Source organism: Lampetra planeri, chromosome 9, assembly GCF_965212315.1.
Source record: "Lampetra planeri chromosome 9, kcLamPlan1.2.h2, whole genome shotgun sequence".
In the NCBI taxonomy this organism is placed as follows: Eukaryota; Metazoa; Chordata; class Hyperoartia; order Petromyzontiformes; family Petromyzontidae; genus Lampetra; species Lampetra planeri.
The window spans coordinates 10105073-10120198 of NC_136115.1; the positions used below are offsets into that span (position 1 = coordinate 10105073).

Genomic DNA, 15126 nt, shown 5'->3' on the forward strand with positions numbered 1-15126 from the left:
AATTTGGTTCGACTTTGGGGGAATTTAAAACAGTGGTTGAGACTTGCAGCTATAATGGAGACCCGCAGCACACCAAAGGGAGATGAGTTAATGGCCATGTGCTGTGCCAATGCCCGGTATTCTTCACTTTTTGGAGCTCGTATGACGATAGCTTGTCCAGCTTTGTTTTTTCCTGGCCACACTGTGTTTCGTTTAACGTCAGTTAAGGTGCTCGTTCTGATTTGTATCAGTAACGGCAAGAAACCAGCACGATTGAAACATTGCGGTTATTTGTAATGACGGTTTTAGGCAGGAAATAAAACGAAAACACGACAACGTGAGAAAGAATAATAAGAAGAACAGCAACCTTAATCGTTTCCTCGTATGTCATGTGCATGAAGTTGGGAGCATACGGGTTACACCAGCCCTGCACATGGTCAAACCGGGAGCCCATAAACACCGAGTTCCACATAAATAAACACAAATATAACAGAAAACCCGTGCTGTGTGATTACTAGTAGATGGCACAAATCCATTTCGACGAGAAATGTGGTCTATTTGTCATGATAAAAAAACAGTTTTTCAGAGACCATATCATGCAAACTGTTTTAATTTCTGAGATATAAATCATCGATTGCATTGTACGTGTACAATTGATTAACAAAAACTGGTATGTTATAATTTAAAGTAAAAGGGACCCTCCAGTATTGTACAAGCTCAAATAATAACGTAAAACTCTTTCTTCAATAGCACTGCATTACAAGGACAAAATAAACAATTGGCGACGTTTTGGGCAATCACCCTTCTTCATAGTACACGGAGCCAGAGAGATAGAGTAAATAATAGTTGCAGACTGAACTTCACACCATGGTGCACGATGAGAATCTCATTGTACAAATGTTTCCTGTTGAACAGTTATTTTTTTATTTAAATATGGGATGAAAAAAAAGAAAGCGGAGCCAGAGGAATTGTACCCCCCCCCCACCCCCGCATCAAATCGCACCAGGGCTGGAACTCATTCCTCCCGCCACCCTCCACCATCACAACCGCAATTTGGCGGGGGCAAAACCCCCCACGGTAAGTGTTACCCACAGGTATGGATTTTACTGGGTGTTAATGGTGCATTTATATCTCTTGTTAAGCTCGCAGTAGATGCATCGAATCACGTGTGAGAATGTTTGTTGGTAATTTATAGTCTAAATACTGTACTGTAGCGTCTATAACGGCAGCTGCATTCACCACAATGTTAAACAATCGGTTCTGAAATGTATGGAAATCGTTGCAGCTGCATGCACCGCAGAATCGATGGAATTTGGTGTTACCAGTGTGGGTGGGTGCCAGATTCTGACCAATTAGAGTACACTACACACCCATATATACAGCACGAATTGTTTTATGAGTCTGCAGTGGACTACGCACTATTTTCTCTGCACCAACACAGGTTTGTAGGTTGAACTTCTTTCGCACCGTACGCAGCCAACCGTGCTAATTGGAGGTACAATAGAGCGCACACAGATACATATAACATGGCACATATATATGCATATATATAACACATATATAAATATATCACTCATGCATATACTGTATAAATAACTGCATATATAACGCACATTCACATAGCACGCACGTGTACCACGCATGCATGCAACACACAGAACACACGTGCATAGACACATATCGCGCACATAGAACACACATATAGCACACACACAACACACACACAAAGAAAAACAATACGTGACAATTCAGAGGAACTGCAGCGCTGTACCAGCAGTGGGTATGTGCATGTTCGCTCGAGTTGCCACGACGTGGCGATATTACGCGATATCGTAGGATACGATATCCACGATAATCGCATTGTCCGTTTCGCTGAATATCTATTGCAGTGTACTTATTATTGCTCGTGTTTATTGTTATTTCCTTCCCTGATAAAATATGTATTAAATAGCAACTAAATAAAGTTATAAAAGCGTATGCATATCTCAGGCTTATGTTGAGCGGATAAACGTTGAGTGATATATTCGTGCTGGCAGTACAGAAGAGCACAAAAAAATTGCTAACACAACAATTATGTGGAACAAAAAAAGATGTCGCGATAAGCATGGGGATGTCATGGTGGCGAGATGTTAACTTCCTCTCCTGGCATAGCATACAGGACGTCGTGGGTTCAATCCTGACCATGACCACTGCTGTATATTTGGAGTCTGTGTGTTCTCTCTTTCTCCCCGTGGTGGCGTTGATTTCTCTCTTTCTCCCCGTGGTGGCGTTGATTTTTCTCCAGGTCCTCCAAGTGTTTTCCTCCACATTTAGAAAACGTGCCTTTTGAGTCTTTGGCTGCTATAAATGTCCACATGATGATAAGACTCTTCTTTTCAGCTACCATGTGTGGCCATGGTCACTTTTGAAATAGTTATATAGCTCAGTGGGCCTTACCTGATTTAAAAACAAATGTAATCGTGAACAAAAATCGCTTAATCACGTGATATTGTATCAGTTGTCTCAATTCTTACTGGCATTGTTCTTTGGCGCTGGCGTAAAGCCCAACTGGAACTCGTATGGTTTTGTCTGTTGCGGTACGTAGCTCCTCGAAAATATTACCAGTTCCAGCAGTCCCAGGTTCGCTTTGGGTCTCGTCAGTTTCTGTGTGCGTCGAATTCGCCTCTCCGTCTATTTACGTGACAGCAGCAGCAGCAGCAGCAGCCATGGCCAACGCGGCAGTGGAAAACGACCTCACTTGCTCCATCTGCCTCGACCTCTTCGACTGCCCGACCACGCTGAGCTGTGGACACTCGTTCTGCCTCCAGTGCCTGGAGGACGCGTGTAAATCGGCGGAGCTCTTCACCTGCCCACAGTGCAGAGCTCCGTACGTGCAGTTGCCCCACCTGAGCAAGAATGTGGCGCTAGCCAGCCTGGTGGAGACATTGAGTGGCCAGGCTGCGGCGGCACTGGCGAACGGTGATGATAAGGTGATGTTAACCAGCTTGCTCACTACTAGGGGTGTTGCAACGTGGCATCGAGTCCATCGCATCATACAAACTCTCAGCATTTGCGATATATGCATCGAATCGCGTGTGTAAGCATCGATGTTTTATATATGTATGCCTCCAACCAAATCACGTAAGAATGCAACGGACCTCATTAGACCTCAGACGCTAAGCAGTGATGAGCCTGGTAAGTCGTTTGATCGGCGACCAGCTGTGGATACCTGGCGCTGGAGATGTTTGGCTGCGAGGTGCCGCTAGATGGTTATAATAGCACCGCTGTCGTGAGATATACTACTGCATGGTACTTGCATTTGAATTTGAGTCTGTGGAATGAATCTGGCTTTTTTTCTTGCGTGGGAATGTCCCCTCTACTGTGTGGGTAAGAAATATGAAGATCACTTCAAGGCATTTCAGAAGTACTTCTGAAATGTTCCGCCCGTGGGTCTCTGCAAGAGTTCCTAATAGACTCGTGACACGATGCCGGTAGCATTGTGGGAGACAAAAAAGGCAACTAGCCGAGGTATTCAGGGGTTGTTTTGCAAAATGCATCCGTTGAGCAATGTCTGATTTTGTTGTTCAAATCCACAGAGCCCGAGTGTCGTTGACTCAGGCACGATCGAATCACTCGGAAAGCATGGAAAGTGCAGGTGCTGTATACCTCATTTCCACAGGCATATTACTGGGCCAAACCAGCCCAAAGCAGTACTGGCTTGACTGACACATAGCACTAGGGCATGCACCTTCCGTAACCTACACTCAATAATCGATGCGCCATGACCCTGGAGCCTGAGTGTTCAATGCACAATGCTACAAACCCGATCTTGAATTCCCTGCAATGGTTACAACAATTGGTTGTATCAGTATCTACCCTGTCTGAACCTCCGCGAGGTCAGCCCAACCTTAAATCAGTTCCTGGTGTAGTGTAAAAAAACAATAAACATTTGGGGAGACAAGATGCAGTTGTGCGTGGTGCAGGCCACCCCACCCACTCATGCGCTATCCTGGCCTTAATAGGTGACCAGTATTTTGTGTACGGTGTGTGTATACGTGGAGTGGTGGTCAGCACACTGCAATGACCCCGCGTTCGATTTCCGGCCACCGTCAGCATCGGTGGCAAATATCTGAACTGACCCTGATCCTCCACTATGTCGACTCAGCCTTAAGCGCAGTGTGTAAGCGTCAGCACTGGGGAGAGCAAGCTGGCTGGGCGTGACGCTGGCCACAGCCTCACCTTGTGCAAAATTCCGGCCTTCGCGGGTTCTCGCTTAATAAAAACAAATTCCAACAGCCTGTATGGCTGGAGCGGTATCCACGTGCTTTGTACATGTCTCTAACCATTATGAATGCATCACGTGGGATTTGAATGAGCAGTGGACTGATTAAAGCGTCGATGAATTCATTCAGGCGGTGCGAGAAGCACGGAAAGCCCGTCCGGATGTTTTGCACTCTGGACCATGCGCTTATCTGTACAGCCTGCACCGTGGAGGGAGACCACAGAAGCCACAACGTCATCACGTTGGAACGGGAGCAAGAGGCGAGAAAGGTGCCTTTTGCGTGGTTTTGGTCTCGTTACAAATTGCATTCCAATTGCGATTCCTCCGTCATGGCATCAGACGACTCTTGCAGAGCAGTACATCACCTTGTGTTCGAGAAAGGGCCATGAATTAGTTTTTAAAGACCCTGAATTGTATTTGTTTATGCACACACCAGGGGATGCTGCACTTTCCCACATGCATTGCTACGGAGAAGTGTTCATTGCACAACAGTCAGATTGATACTCTTAGGTTTTTTCGGTAAAGTCACGGAGGAAATATATATAAATAACAATAAAATAATAATAAATGAGTTATTTTCATTCATTATTATTTTTATTATTATTCGTCTTTTTTACCTACGTGACTTTACCAAAAAACATTTGAGTATGAATCCTTGCAGTCACGAAAGCTTCAAATCTAGAGTCAGAATGATATTTTTAATTCTCAGATCTGGAATTTTGCTAAACTAAGTGGACATTTTTCTTGTATGTAATGGATTCGTTTATGTGCAGTCATTGTGACTGGGCTGAGACCATCAACTTGTTACATGTGGGAACTCAAATTAATCAGAATGATCATCTGTAGGTTTCCCTTATGGTACCTAAAGTGTTTATACACAGCCAACAGCCAATAGGAGATGAGTTTAATGCACTCAAGGCTGCTTCGTTGCCAAGGTAACAATCGGCATCATGTAGTGCATCTCACATACGCAAATTTTAATGGTGAATGACCATTCGAACATAGAAGAAATTACACCTTTAAAACATGCATTGAAATTAAAATCCCCTTTATTTACCCATAAAAGCTCCACGGAGTCTCAATTTTCGTTTCACATTTTCTGGAGGGTCCCATATTGGGATGTTGAGGGGAAACTGGAATACCACACAAAAATGGTTGTTGTTCTGATATACATTTTCACGATGATGGCACAATAAAAATGTTATATGACGATTACTGTGACTGCATTTAGCATATTTATTGTATCATTGTGCCTTAATGCACTAGCAGTTCACTCAATGCACTGCCATCCATGCCTTGCATTTATTGATAACTGCCTTAACAGGAGACACTGAAAGAGAATATAACCTCCATGATGAAGAAGGAAAAAGAGGCAGCATCTCAACTTTACGTGTTGAGAGAAACCTACAGGGATGTGCAGGTACCGTGTTGTAGTCTGAGCTCTTTTTTGAGTGAGATGATAGCTGTGACTTCGAAAATAAAACGTACGGTAAGATATATCCCAAACGTTACTCTGCATACGGGTGTTCCACAAACATTTTCCAAAACACTAACACCCTCAATACCACCACCACTCTCAAAACTACCATCATTGTTAATATTGATAAAAGTAGTTGTTATCAGTAGCCACATATGCCGCATGTGATTACATTTCCCCTTAGGGATGTGTGGTAGCCTCTAATGAGTGGGCCTGAATTGATATGTAAATGTTTTTTTTATCCAAACAAACCCTAAAATTCACAATCTACCAGAGCCAGTGAATTGTATAAGGGGGCAGATGGTATCAGCTGGTCACAATCACTTTAGCCATTGATATCATGCTCAAATTTCAAGGTACATGCTTTGTGTAGATGTAACGATTCATCCCGCACTTCCCCATACCCCTCCTACCCAAGTGAGTTAATGAAATGATGTGATGCAGGGTCGCGATTTTATTCGAGAATCTATAAATGATTGAATATTATGGTGAATGTAGTGGCCTGAAGCAGCTGCAGGGTCACACAAACCCATTAAATACAACATAAGCAACTTGAAAACACTGATTCTTATAAAACACCATAACAATGCATGTATCGATAGGTTAAGAAGAAATGTTAATTGTTACCTCGTTAGACCCATATTGCTTAGGCATATTTTGTGAGTTGTGTAAAAAAAACACTTGCTTTTTTACGTGCAGAGACAAATGTGGGAATGAGGCATTATTGAATGTATTACTGTGAGTTAGGATGAGTAGATTTGCTCCACTTTCTTTATGCAGGAATCCACAAAAAATAACAAGGCTAAGATCTCGAGTAAGTACACGTGGCAAAGAAAACTTTTGGACGAGGAAGAAAGGGCAGCCCTTCAGCAACTGGAAGACAACGGCGCATTGCTACTCTCCAAAATTCAGAACAACATAAATTCCTTTGAGAGAGAGCTCCAAGCACTCCAACAGTCCAAACAGAAGCTGAAGGAGCTGTTGTTTGTGAAGGACCCACTCGACTTCTTGCAGGTGAAACAGACAATTGTGCTTACACTTTCCAAAATAATCAAATGGATTGGGGTCATTCTGCAATTCGTGAATACACAAATTTTGTACCAATGTGTCGTCTGTAAAATGCTTAGTGGCTGAAGTGGATTTCAATGATTCACTTACATATGAACTGCAAGTGATTGTTTTCTTCCATGCATTATTTGATGCATGTGTAGGACTCGTACTGACGCGACAGCTTCTTTGTCTTTCTCGGTTCTTTATTAAACGCGTGTAGTTCACATATCCTCCGTCGGCATCACACAATGTCCCTCCATTCTCTCCAACGCACAACTCCCCATCAACATCACTCAATGTCCCTCCATTCTCTCGCTCCGCTGGCTTCGCTCGCTCTCCCTCTGCTCCTCTCCTCCAGCGACCTCCCTCTCTGCTCTCTCTCCAGCTCGGTCGCTCTTTGTTCTCCCTGCCGTCTCACTCCGTCGTGGCTTCTCCACCAAGGTCCGTTACTCCGCTGCTATCCTATACTGTATTCTCTTTATCTGCTACTACCATACTCTGTCTTCTCTTTGTCCACTGCTACCGTACACTATCTCCCTCTGTCCACTGCTACCTTATACTATACTCTCTTGTCTACTGCTACCGTATACTATACTCTCTTGTCTGCTGCTCCGTCTCTCCCTCTGTCTCTTGTCCCAGGCACCAACCAACTCCCGTTTCTCCCCACGCTCTTTGCCTTTATCCCCGAACCAATTTGCCCCAATCAATTAGATCATCCCCCGCTCCTCCATTCGCCCCCAGCCCCCAGCCTCACTTGATGTTGTTATTGCAATCATCGAGGCACCAATTCCCGACACCCATCCCTCTCGTCCAATCACCGGCCTGCGTACTCGATTACCCCCGAACACCTGCAGGCCTCCCTTAATTATCTTACCACCTTAATTGGCACAATCACAACAGTATGGCGCCCTGCTCCCTGTGTCCCCGTTTGCCCTCACTGTCCGCCGCGTGTCCGTATCACAACCCAACGCGTGACGCGTGTTTTCTCGAGTCCTACACATGTATTGTGAGCCTAAAAATCAATTTGAATGAATCGATGAATCCATGCAAATATAATATTTCTAAAGATAGGTACTGGAATGTTAATCATGCAATATGATTATTTATTGTTTATTTTTACATGTACAATAATAATTAAATCTGATTGTTTGATTTTCTTAGAACTCATTCCACAATGAAATTAGGTAAGTGGCTGTATCATGGTATTGCCATTTTATAAGTGTATATGTTATATGCAGTACTGTAATTGTAGACAGCCAGTCAGTGACATATATACATTCGAATGATGTTATGGAAGTATATAAAGCTCACATTTTGACACATTTCATTGAGAACTACAAAAATATGAGAGCGAAAATGTTTTGAGTCCTCAAGTTTTTTTCTTTCCATTTTCAACATAGACCTACAAATGTTGTGCCTGGAGGTTTTGAAAAGTACAATATCCAAATAATGTGAATTATATTTTTAATAAACACAGTTTTTGGTGCTTTTTGAAATGGTGATGCTAGAGCCAAGAAAATTACAAAGCTCACTACGAAATACTTCAGTTAAATAAATAACAAATATTCAGACCTTACCTCTTGCAGGGATCATACACTGCACCCACAAATTAATTCACCCATCAATACCAAGGTCTTGTGCCTTCAGTAATTCGCCAATTCCTTAGCCAAAGTACACCATTGTACAGTATTAACCTATACAATGCATGAATGCACAAGACGATACATGCAGAAATACACCAGCCAAAACCATAACCCCAATAGCATTACCTTAAAATCTAACCTGCTTATTAGTCCAGACACCCACCTATGCAATCTGTCCACAATCTGGTTCATTGACTATTACATACACCAGAGGATATTTTTATTCCAACTTTTACCGTAGAAAATGCCCAAACATGTACTCCACTGCCCTCTATCCAAGCTCACGTGTACACTAATGCATGCTCCCGCCCAAATGCCATTGCCGACAGACGATTCGACACATTAGCCTACACTTTCATACCATATAATAATGCAACCGACCAGTCCAGACAATGTCCAGTAAAAACCTCTTACATTTCTACCTCGTGAAATTGTTATTGCATATGGCAACAAGCCGCACATAAAGGAAGACCAACAGAAATCACTCCCCACACATTCCTTTATGAGAGATATACTTGCGTACACAAACCACACCTTTGCAAGCCTGCAGTCTACAGAGTAACCTTCAGCAACCAAGCGTAGAGAGTCCACATACCTTTGAAAAATAAGTAAATAAAGCCACCTCTGTTCCGTTTATCACAGGAAAAATCAGTTTCTGGCCTTATTGGCCTTCAAGATTAAAGTTTACAGGGTTGCACTAACCGGGCACCGTCATTTACAAGGAGTGCCCTTATCAAAACATCTGGTATACCAACAGTATTTTTCAGCAAGCCTGCCTACTGGTGAGACCCAAACGGTCGAAACAAATGGTACCGTAAAACACATTATTATGCAGTAAACAGACTGTGAAATTGACTGGTATGTTATTTTATGTTCTAGTTTTATCATCCAGCTGAAGTATTTGTTTCTCATTGCACTCCTATTTCAGAATTTACATTGACCAAAAAAGTGAGACCCCTGTCCCTCCAGCACCGATGCAGCAAGACAACAGCAAGTTCCGCTCACTGGAAGACGTAATTAACAAAAGACTTAGGTCTTTCCTGACCACTGGGTGTAAGTGACGCACTAAGTTATTGACTATGTAAAATGAGATGTGGGTACTTTTCTCCATTACATAATTGTGCTTTTGGCATCATGTCATGAGACAAATACATTTTAATTTCTCATTCTGCAGCGAGCGGTACATCACCCTGTCAGAAAATGCTATTAGAGGTTAGTTTAACAGGCCTGTTCATTAACACAAGTAGCACACCTTACGTGACCTGTAAGAGTGTGCATCGCATAGAAAACAATAATCCACATTCAGTGGGTTGAAAAAATGTGAGTCTTTTTGTGCAGTCAATTGTGATCAGTCTATGGCTAACAACTCACTAGACCTGAGATCCTGGTTTCATCACAGATGGCTGCCCATGCTGTTTCATCCAGCATCTCAGTAGTGCCAGCTCACAGCTCTAACGCTTGACCTATCTGCCCACCTCCCAATGAGCATTTGTTTTAGTGCAGTTGGACTAAGTGGGTATGGCCATGCAGTTGTGATAAAATTGGGCATCTGAAGCATATGATTAAGCAATGATCAGATAGACTTGTAACGATTCCACAACCATGTGTTGCGGTGAATAGTCCCGATTCAGAGTCGCGATTTGATTAAAGAATCAGTTCTTTGTTTAACACAGTGGTGCAGTGTGGCATTTCCAGTGGCTGTAGGTGTCACTTAAATGCCTTTGATGTCTTGAGTTGTAATGCAATTATACAGTTCCGAGAGCAATCTACGTCTGCCAGATTAATAGACATACACAAAGTGGAAACATGCGTATGGAGGACTGGCTTCATCGACACGTTTGGAGTCATCTTGCTCCCGTGTTGTAAGCGTTTTAGCCTGTGCTCGGCAAGTATGTATGATCACTTAAACCTCCAGTGGCTGGGTAGCTCAGAGGTCGGCGTACTGAGCATGCACCACAGAGCTGAGTTCAAATCTAGGTTTCAGCCACTCATAATTAAACTGGGTTCTCCCTGGTGTATTGAGCTGATGATGTCCGCTTGGTCACCAATAAATACACCAATAATCCATCAACTTTCATTCGGTTTTTCATTTCCCTTTGGAAATGTAAGCTCCGTGACTTAAAAAATTTATTTATAGATATATGATGAACACTCCTTGCCAGGCTAGTTCCCTGCGTTTGAATAAAGATGTCTACTAATACAATTGGGGATAAAAAGCAAACAAAAACTAAGTAGCTTGCAACTATCGTTTGCAGATGGACGCGGTCCGACACTGAACTCAAGCACTGCCCACTCACACCTCAAGCTCTCGGCTGACCTCCGCACGGCTAAGCGGGTGATAGATTCCCAACGCTATGCCGCGCACCCCAGTCGCTTCGATTGCTGGTTGCAGGTGCTGTGCTCACAGGCGTTCTCTTCTGGGCGACACTACTGGGAGGTGGATGTTGGAGGCTCAGATTTTTTCTTCGTCGGTGTTGCGTATGAAACGATTCCTCGCAAGGGCCACTGGCAGGATAATGCACTGGGAGGCTCAAAGAGCTCTTGGGTTGTGGGGAGAAGGGGAGTGAATTACATTGCCGCGCACGGGGACATTTTCTATAAGATAGCAGTCCGCAGTCATCTGAGGAGAATCGGGGTTTACCTGGACTGGGAGTCGGGGCTGCTATCATTTTACAACACAGACACCATGGATCGACTGCACTTGTTTTCCTACAAATTCGTTCAACCACTCCATCCCGGGCTGTATGTGGGTGCTGGGCAATTGACAATACACGGGCTGCCCTGATGGAAAGGAGTCACATCTCTCATTGTGTGGGAGCATACCGGGACAAAAAAATTGTGCGGGCTGAGAAACCGTTGTTCAAACAACACACGAAAAACGTGTAATACACCCTTGGCATTTGTGCATTTTGAAAAACCCATCGGCAGTTCATTAAGAAGCACATTGTGGTCTTCCTGTCTCAGATCATCATCAAATAATAATTTGAATAAATGTAACCGACTGACCAGCAGCAGTGATACCGAGATGCACACTATAGACGTGTTTTATCCTTATTAGTTTTTTGGAGTTTTAATTACTGTATTTTTCTTGTCTTGGGATTAATTTCCGTGAAAGGTACTGTACAAGCAGGATTTTATTATAATTAGTGGGAAAAATGGTGTTCTATTCATTCTTTTCGGTTGATGTATGTGTATGTGCTTATGCATATGTATCCAATAAAATAAAATCTTCACGTGTTATGCAATAAAAAAAATTCTGCTGCATAGCACTACACCATAAAGTAGTTCGACAATCATGGTGCGTGGTAAAGTGTGGCCTTTAGTGTGGAAAATAAGTCACTTTGAGGGATCTTGACAGTTCTGTGCTGTGGATTGAGTTGTGAATGGACACTTTTTCTTTTGACGCGAAACAGAGAGCACCATAATAATACAATTTGGATAAAATACATTTACATATACTGAGGGGATGATGTTTTTATCGTGAGAAGATAGTATTGAAATTATATAGACTCGCATTGATGTAGTTCTTGCCTTACCTTATTCTTACATATTTTCTAGAATTCTAATAACTCGTTAAAACACTCGCGTCTGCTGGTCCACTCCGCTGTGAATCAGGGTGGTGTGGGAACTATGCCGCGAGGACATTCTTGCAAAAGTGAGACGAAATGGGAACAGTGAAAGTGAGGCTGTTCCTCTTTTGTCTGTCAAAATCAAAACAAGTCTGTTAGCTCTGTAAATGACGAGAAAAGCCATCCTTACAGAAAGCAGTGCAGCCATGAAAAAATATATACATACATTTTACTCTTACATTTTACTAATACCTGCAGGTTGCTTTATTATTTGATTCTATTTGTAGTTTTCATTTATATCTGCTCTTTTTAAATCACATTTTTCAATCAGTTGTATTTTTACAGGTCTCGTAGGTTTTTAGATTGTTAGGCAATGCAGATATATTTATTGTGAGGAAACGGTTCGTTGCTTTATCCTCTCACTTCGAATATAAAAACAAGCAAGTACCAGCCCTTCCTGAAAAGAGGGGTCATCTTTAAAAAAAGCTAAATGTAAATACAATAATGTGCCTGAATGACTTGCTGAGTTACATTACCATTAACGTGCCAATCGTTGTTCAATGTAGGCGTCAGGCCTAAACAGCACATCGTTTGACATTTGTTTCCGAGCTGAACGGCGAGTTAAGAGGGCCCACAGGGTGGCCCAGCCATGGAGTCAACAAGGGTTCAACACAGGCAGCGAGCTGGCACGGCGCCGAGAGGTACTGCAAACAACAGCCCAGCACCCACCGATGCAGTCAATTGTGGTTCTGCTTTACTATTGCACTCGACAGTAATGTATTAGTCACCTGCTGCTCAAGTCGCCTCTAATTACAAAATCAATGGAGGAACTCGTTGCTTGCATAAACTGCAGCAATGCCCCATGGGGATCAAACAAACCGGAGCATGCCGCGGGGGAATTGGCCAACAAGGCTACACAGCAGCTATTGTTGTTTCCTGCCCCACTTTCCCTAGGACCTTCCCCTTTTTGCCCTCTTGTACCGACATATCTCGGCGTCACGATTGTCCATTGTGTATCGCCGTGGTACTTCCATCGATGTAGCAACACATTCCTGCGGAGGGAGCTGGTAGGAACGTTGGGTTGCTCGGTCAATGGCCAGGGTCAACGGCGGCGTGGTGTTTTCCGCAAATATGCCCGACTGTGAGGGCAGGCACAAGCCGGCGTGAGTAGGTTAAACGTTGAGTTGTATAAGGGCACCACGGGGTGACCAGCCCCTCCCCACCCAGCCCCACCCCCCACCCAGCCCCTCCCTACCCAGCCCCTCCCTGCACGACGGACGGACAGAAGACTCCCCTGTGGGCTGGTGTAACCAGAGGTTCCTACCAGAATTAACTATCTTTCAATTGAGCATCAATCTCGTCAAGATCGCCATGATTACTGTCTCCGGTCTCGCTCTCTTAAACCACATGTCACGAACGTTCACCCGGATTCAAGAACTTCAGCTTGTACGGCCATTCACTTGGAATCCGTCGGAGTCCGCCCGATATGCGTCGTGGTTCCGGCTTCAGCAGGCTTCATCGTTCTGCCTGTCGGCGATGCCTCAAACTCTGATCCCGTGGTGCCAACCCTGTTTCACCTGCGGCCCTTGATGCCCACCCATCACAAACCTGACCCGTGTGCTGGTGACACAACTTATACCTCCGCGGTTAATGCACTAGTCAATGTGCGCTCCTTGAACAATAAGGCCACACTTGTTGACGACCTTATATCGATCATTCACTTGATTCCCTGTGCTTAAATGAGACGCGGCTCAATCTCATTGATTCCTCCACACCCCTTAAAGACTCAGTCTGTCGGACTGTTTCATCTCAATCTTGATTTGAAGCTGGAATCCATACAAATAATATATCACGACGTTTCGATCGCAACACAAGCGGTCGTCCTCAGGCGGAAACAAATTTTCCAGCAGTTGAACTGCTGAACCAGCGCTCATTGAACAACTGCTGAATCAGCAGTTCCACTGGTTCAGCAAAAAATAATCCAAGCAGTTCCACTGCTTTGATTATTTTTTCCACCTGAGGACGGCCGCTTGTGTTGCGATCGAAACGTCGTGAAAAATAATTTTTCGTTTTATTTAAATTTTCTACCTACAGTACGTGACTTTACCAAAAGAACCAAAGAGTATGTTTCATCTCAGTCATGCGGTGTTCAACACTGCAGGTCACGCCAACACACCGACTTACACATTCCTACTCAATCACTCACCACACTGGAGGTGGATAACACTACGCTTTCTGCTTCCTCCCTCACACTCTGCTCCACTTAAGAATGATCTCCCATCGTCGTCTTTCCTAAACGCTTGTAACCTTGCTCCGTTTAATAAACGTGTCAAATCGTATCGATTTCAACTTTGATCATGCTCTTAATTGTTAGCTGCTTGAGGCTTAGGGACTTTTGACCTGAAATTAGCAACTGTCAAAAAAAAACGTAGGGGAGGTATTAATCACCACCCCAACGGAGATTCGATGAATCAACAGTCACCGTATGGACAAAGTCACGGTTAGAATTAATGGAAGTAACTATGATGGCTGTATGCGTGATGGTGGTGTAAACACACTTCATGCAACATTTATGTACTTCATAAAACACATTCCTACACACAAGATACGATGCTTGTATCGAGGGCTTCAGAATCGATATGAATCGATGGATCACTGTTCCATGCAATGCCCCTCTCAACTTGTAAATAACTCATAATAAACAGCACTAATGCTCACTGTTATAGTTACAAGTTTTTTTTATTCTGTGAAAATAAACATTTAAATTGTAACTTCTCCAAACTGCCAATTAAGTGTGGAGCTCCATCGGCTGCAGTAGCTGACAGGCCTGTCTGGCAAACACGAGTGATTGGTTGGTGGAGTCCTGAATAGCATGACAATGTTTAAAGGTCATGGGGGCACGGCACAGCCAATGTCAAACACTCGCAAAAAAAGAATGAGGAACGGTGGCATCTGCTTCTTCTTGGTTCTTTCGGTAAAGTCACGTAGAATGGAAATAATAAAATAATAAAAATAAAACATAATAAAATAATTCTCACGACTTTTCGGCCACAACGCAAGCAGCCGTCCTCAGGTGGAGAGCAGGTCTGTCGAGTAGACAGTCTGAATGACACACTCCAGGCTTGGAGCGACTATTTAAGCTGGGAT

The 15126-nt window shown here is 43.5% G+C and overlaps 1 protein-coding gene across 5 annotated transcripts; it reads left to right on the plus strand.

The window, feature by feature from the left end:
• Positions 1-1007: 1007 nt before the first annotated feature.
• LOC144720662 (E3 ubiquitin-protein ligase TRIM62-like) lies at positions 1008-11868 on the plus strand. Of its 5 annotated transcripts, none has more exons than XM_078597591.1 (9): positions 1008-1056; positions 2668-2948; positions 3555-3613; positions 4371-4509; positions 5565-5660; positions 6498-6731; positions 7929-7951; positions 9339-9463; positions 10666-11868. In XM_078597591.1, the coding sequence occupies exons 2-9, from the start codon at positions 2685-2687 to the stop codon at positions 11193-11195; spliced, it is 1470 nt and encodes a 489-aa protein (XP_078453717.1). In that variant the 5' UTR covers positions 1008-1056; positions 2668-2684; the 3' UTR covers positions 11196-11868. The 5 variants fall into 5 exon arrangements, with proteins under 5 accessions (XP_078453717.1, XP_078453714.1, XP_078453713.1 ...); XM_078597588.1 differs by lacking the exon at positions 1008-1056 and adding an exon at positions 1335-1420; XM_078597587.1 differs by lacking the exon at positions 1008-1056 and adding an exon at positions 1360-1420 and having other exon boundaries at positions 2665-2948.
• The last annotated feature ends 3258 nt before the right edge of the window (positions 11869-15126 follow it).

Excerpts from the sequence above, each read along its gene's own strand:
- LOC144720662 (XM_078597587.1), top strand. The coding sequence starts at position 1,375 with ATGAGTCTGCAGTGGACTACGCACTATTTTCTCTGCACCAACACAG. Across the intron at positions 1,421-2,664 it reads TTTTCTCTGCACCAACACAG|CAGCAGCAGCAGCAGCAGCC; the intron begins GTTTGTAGGTTG and ends TTTACGTGACAG. Across the intron at positions 9,464-10,665 it reads GTCTTTCCTGACCACTGGGT|ATGGACGCGGTCCGACACTG; the intron begins GTAAGTGACGCA and ends TATCGTTTGCAG.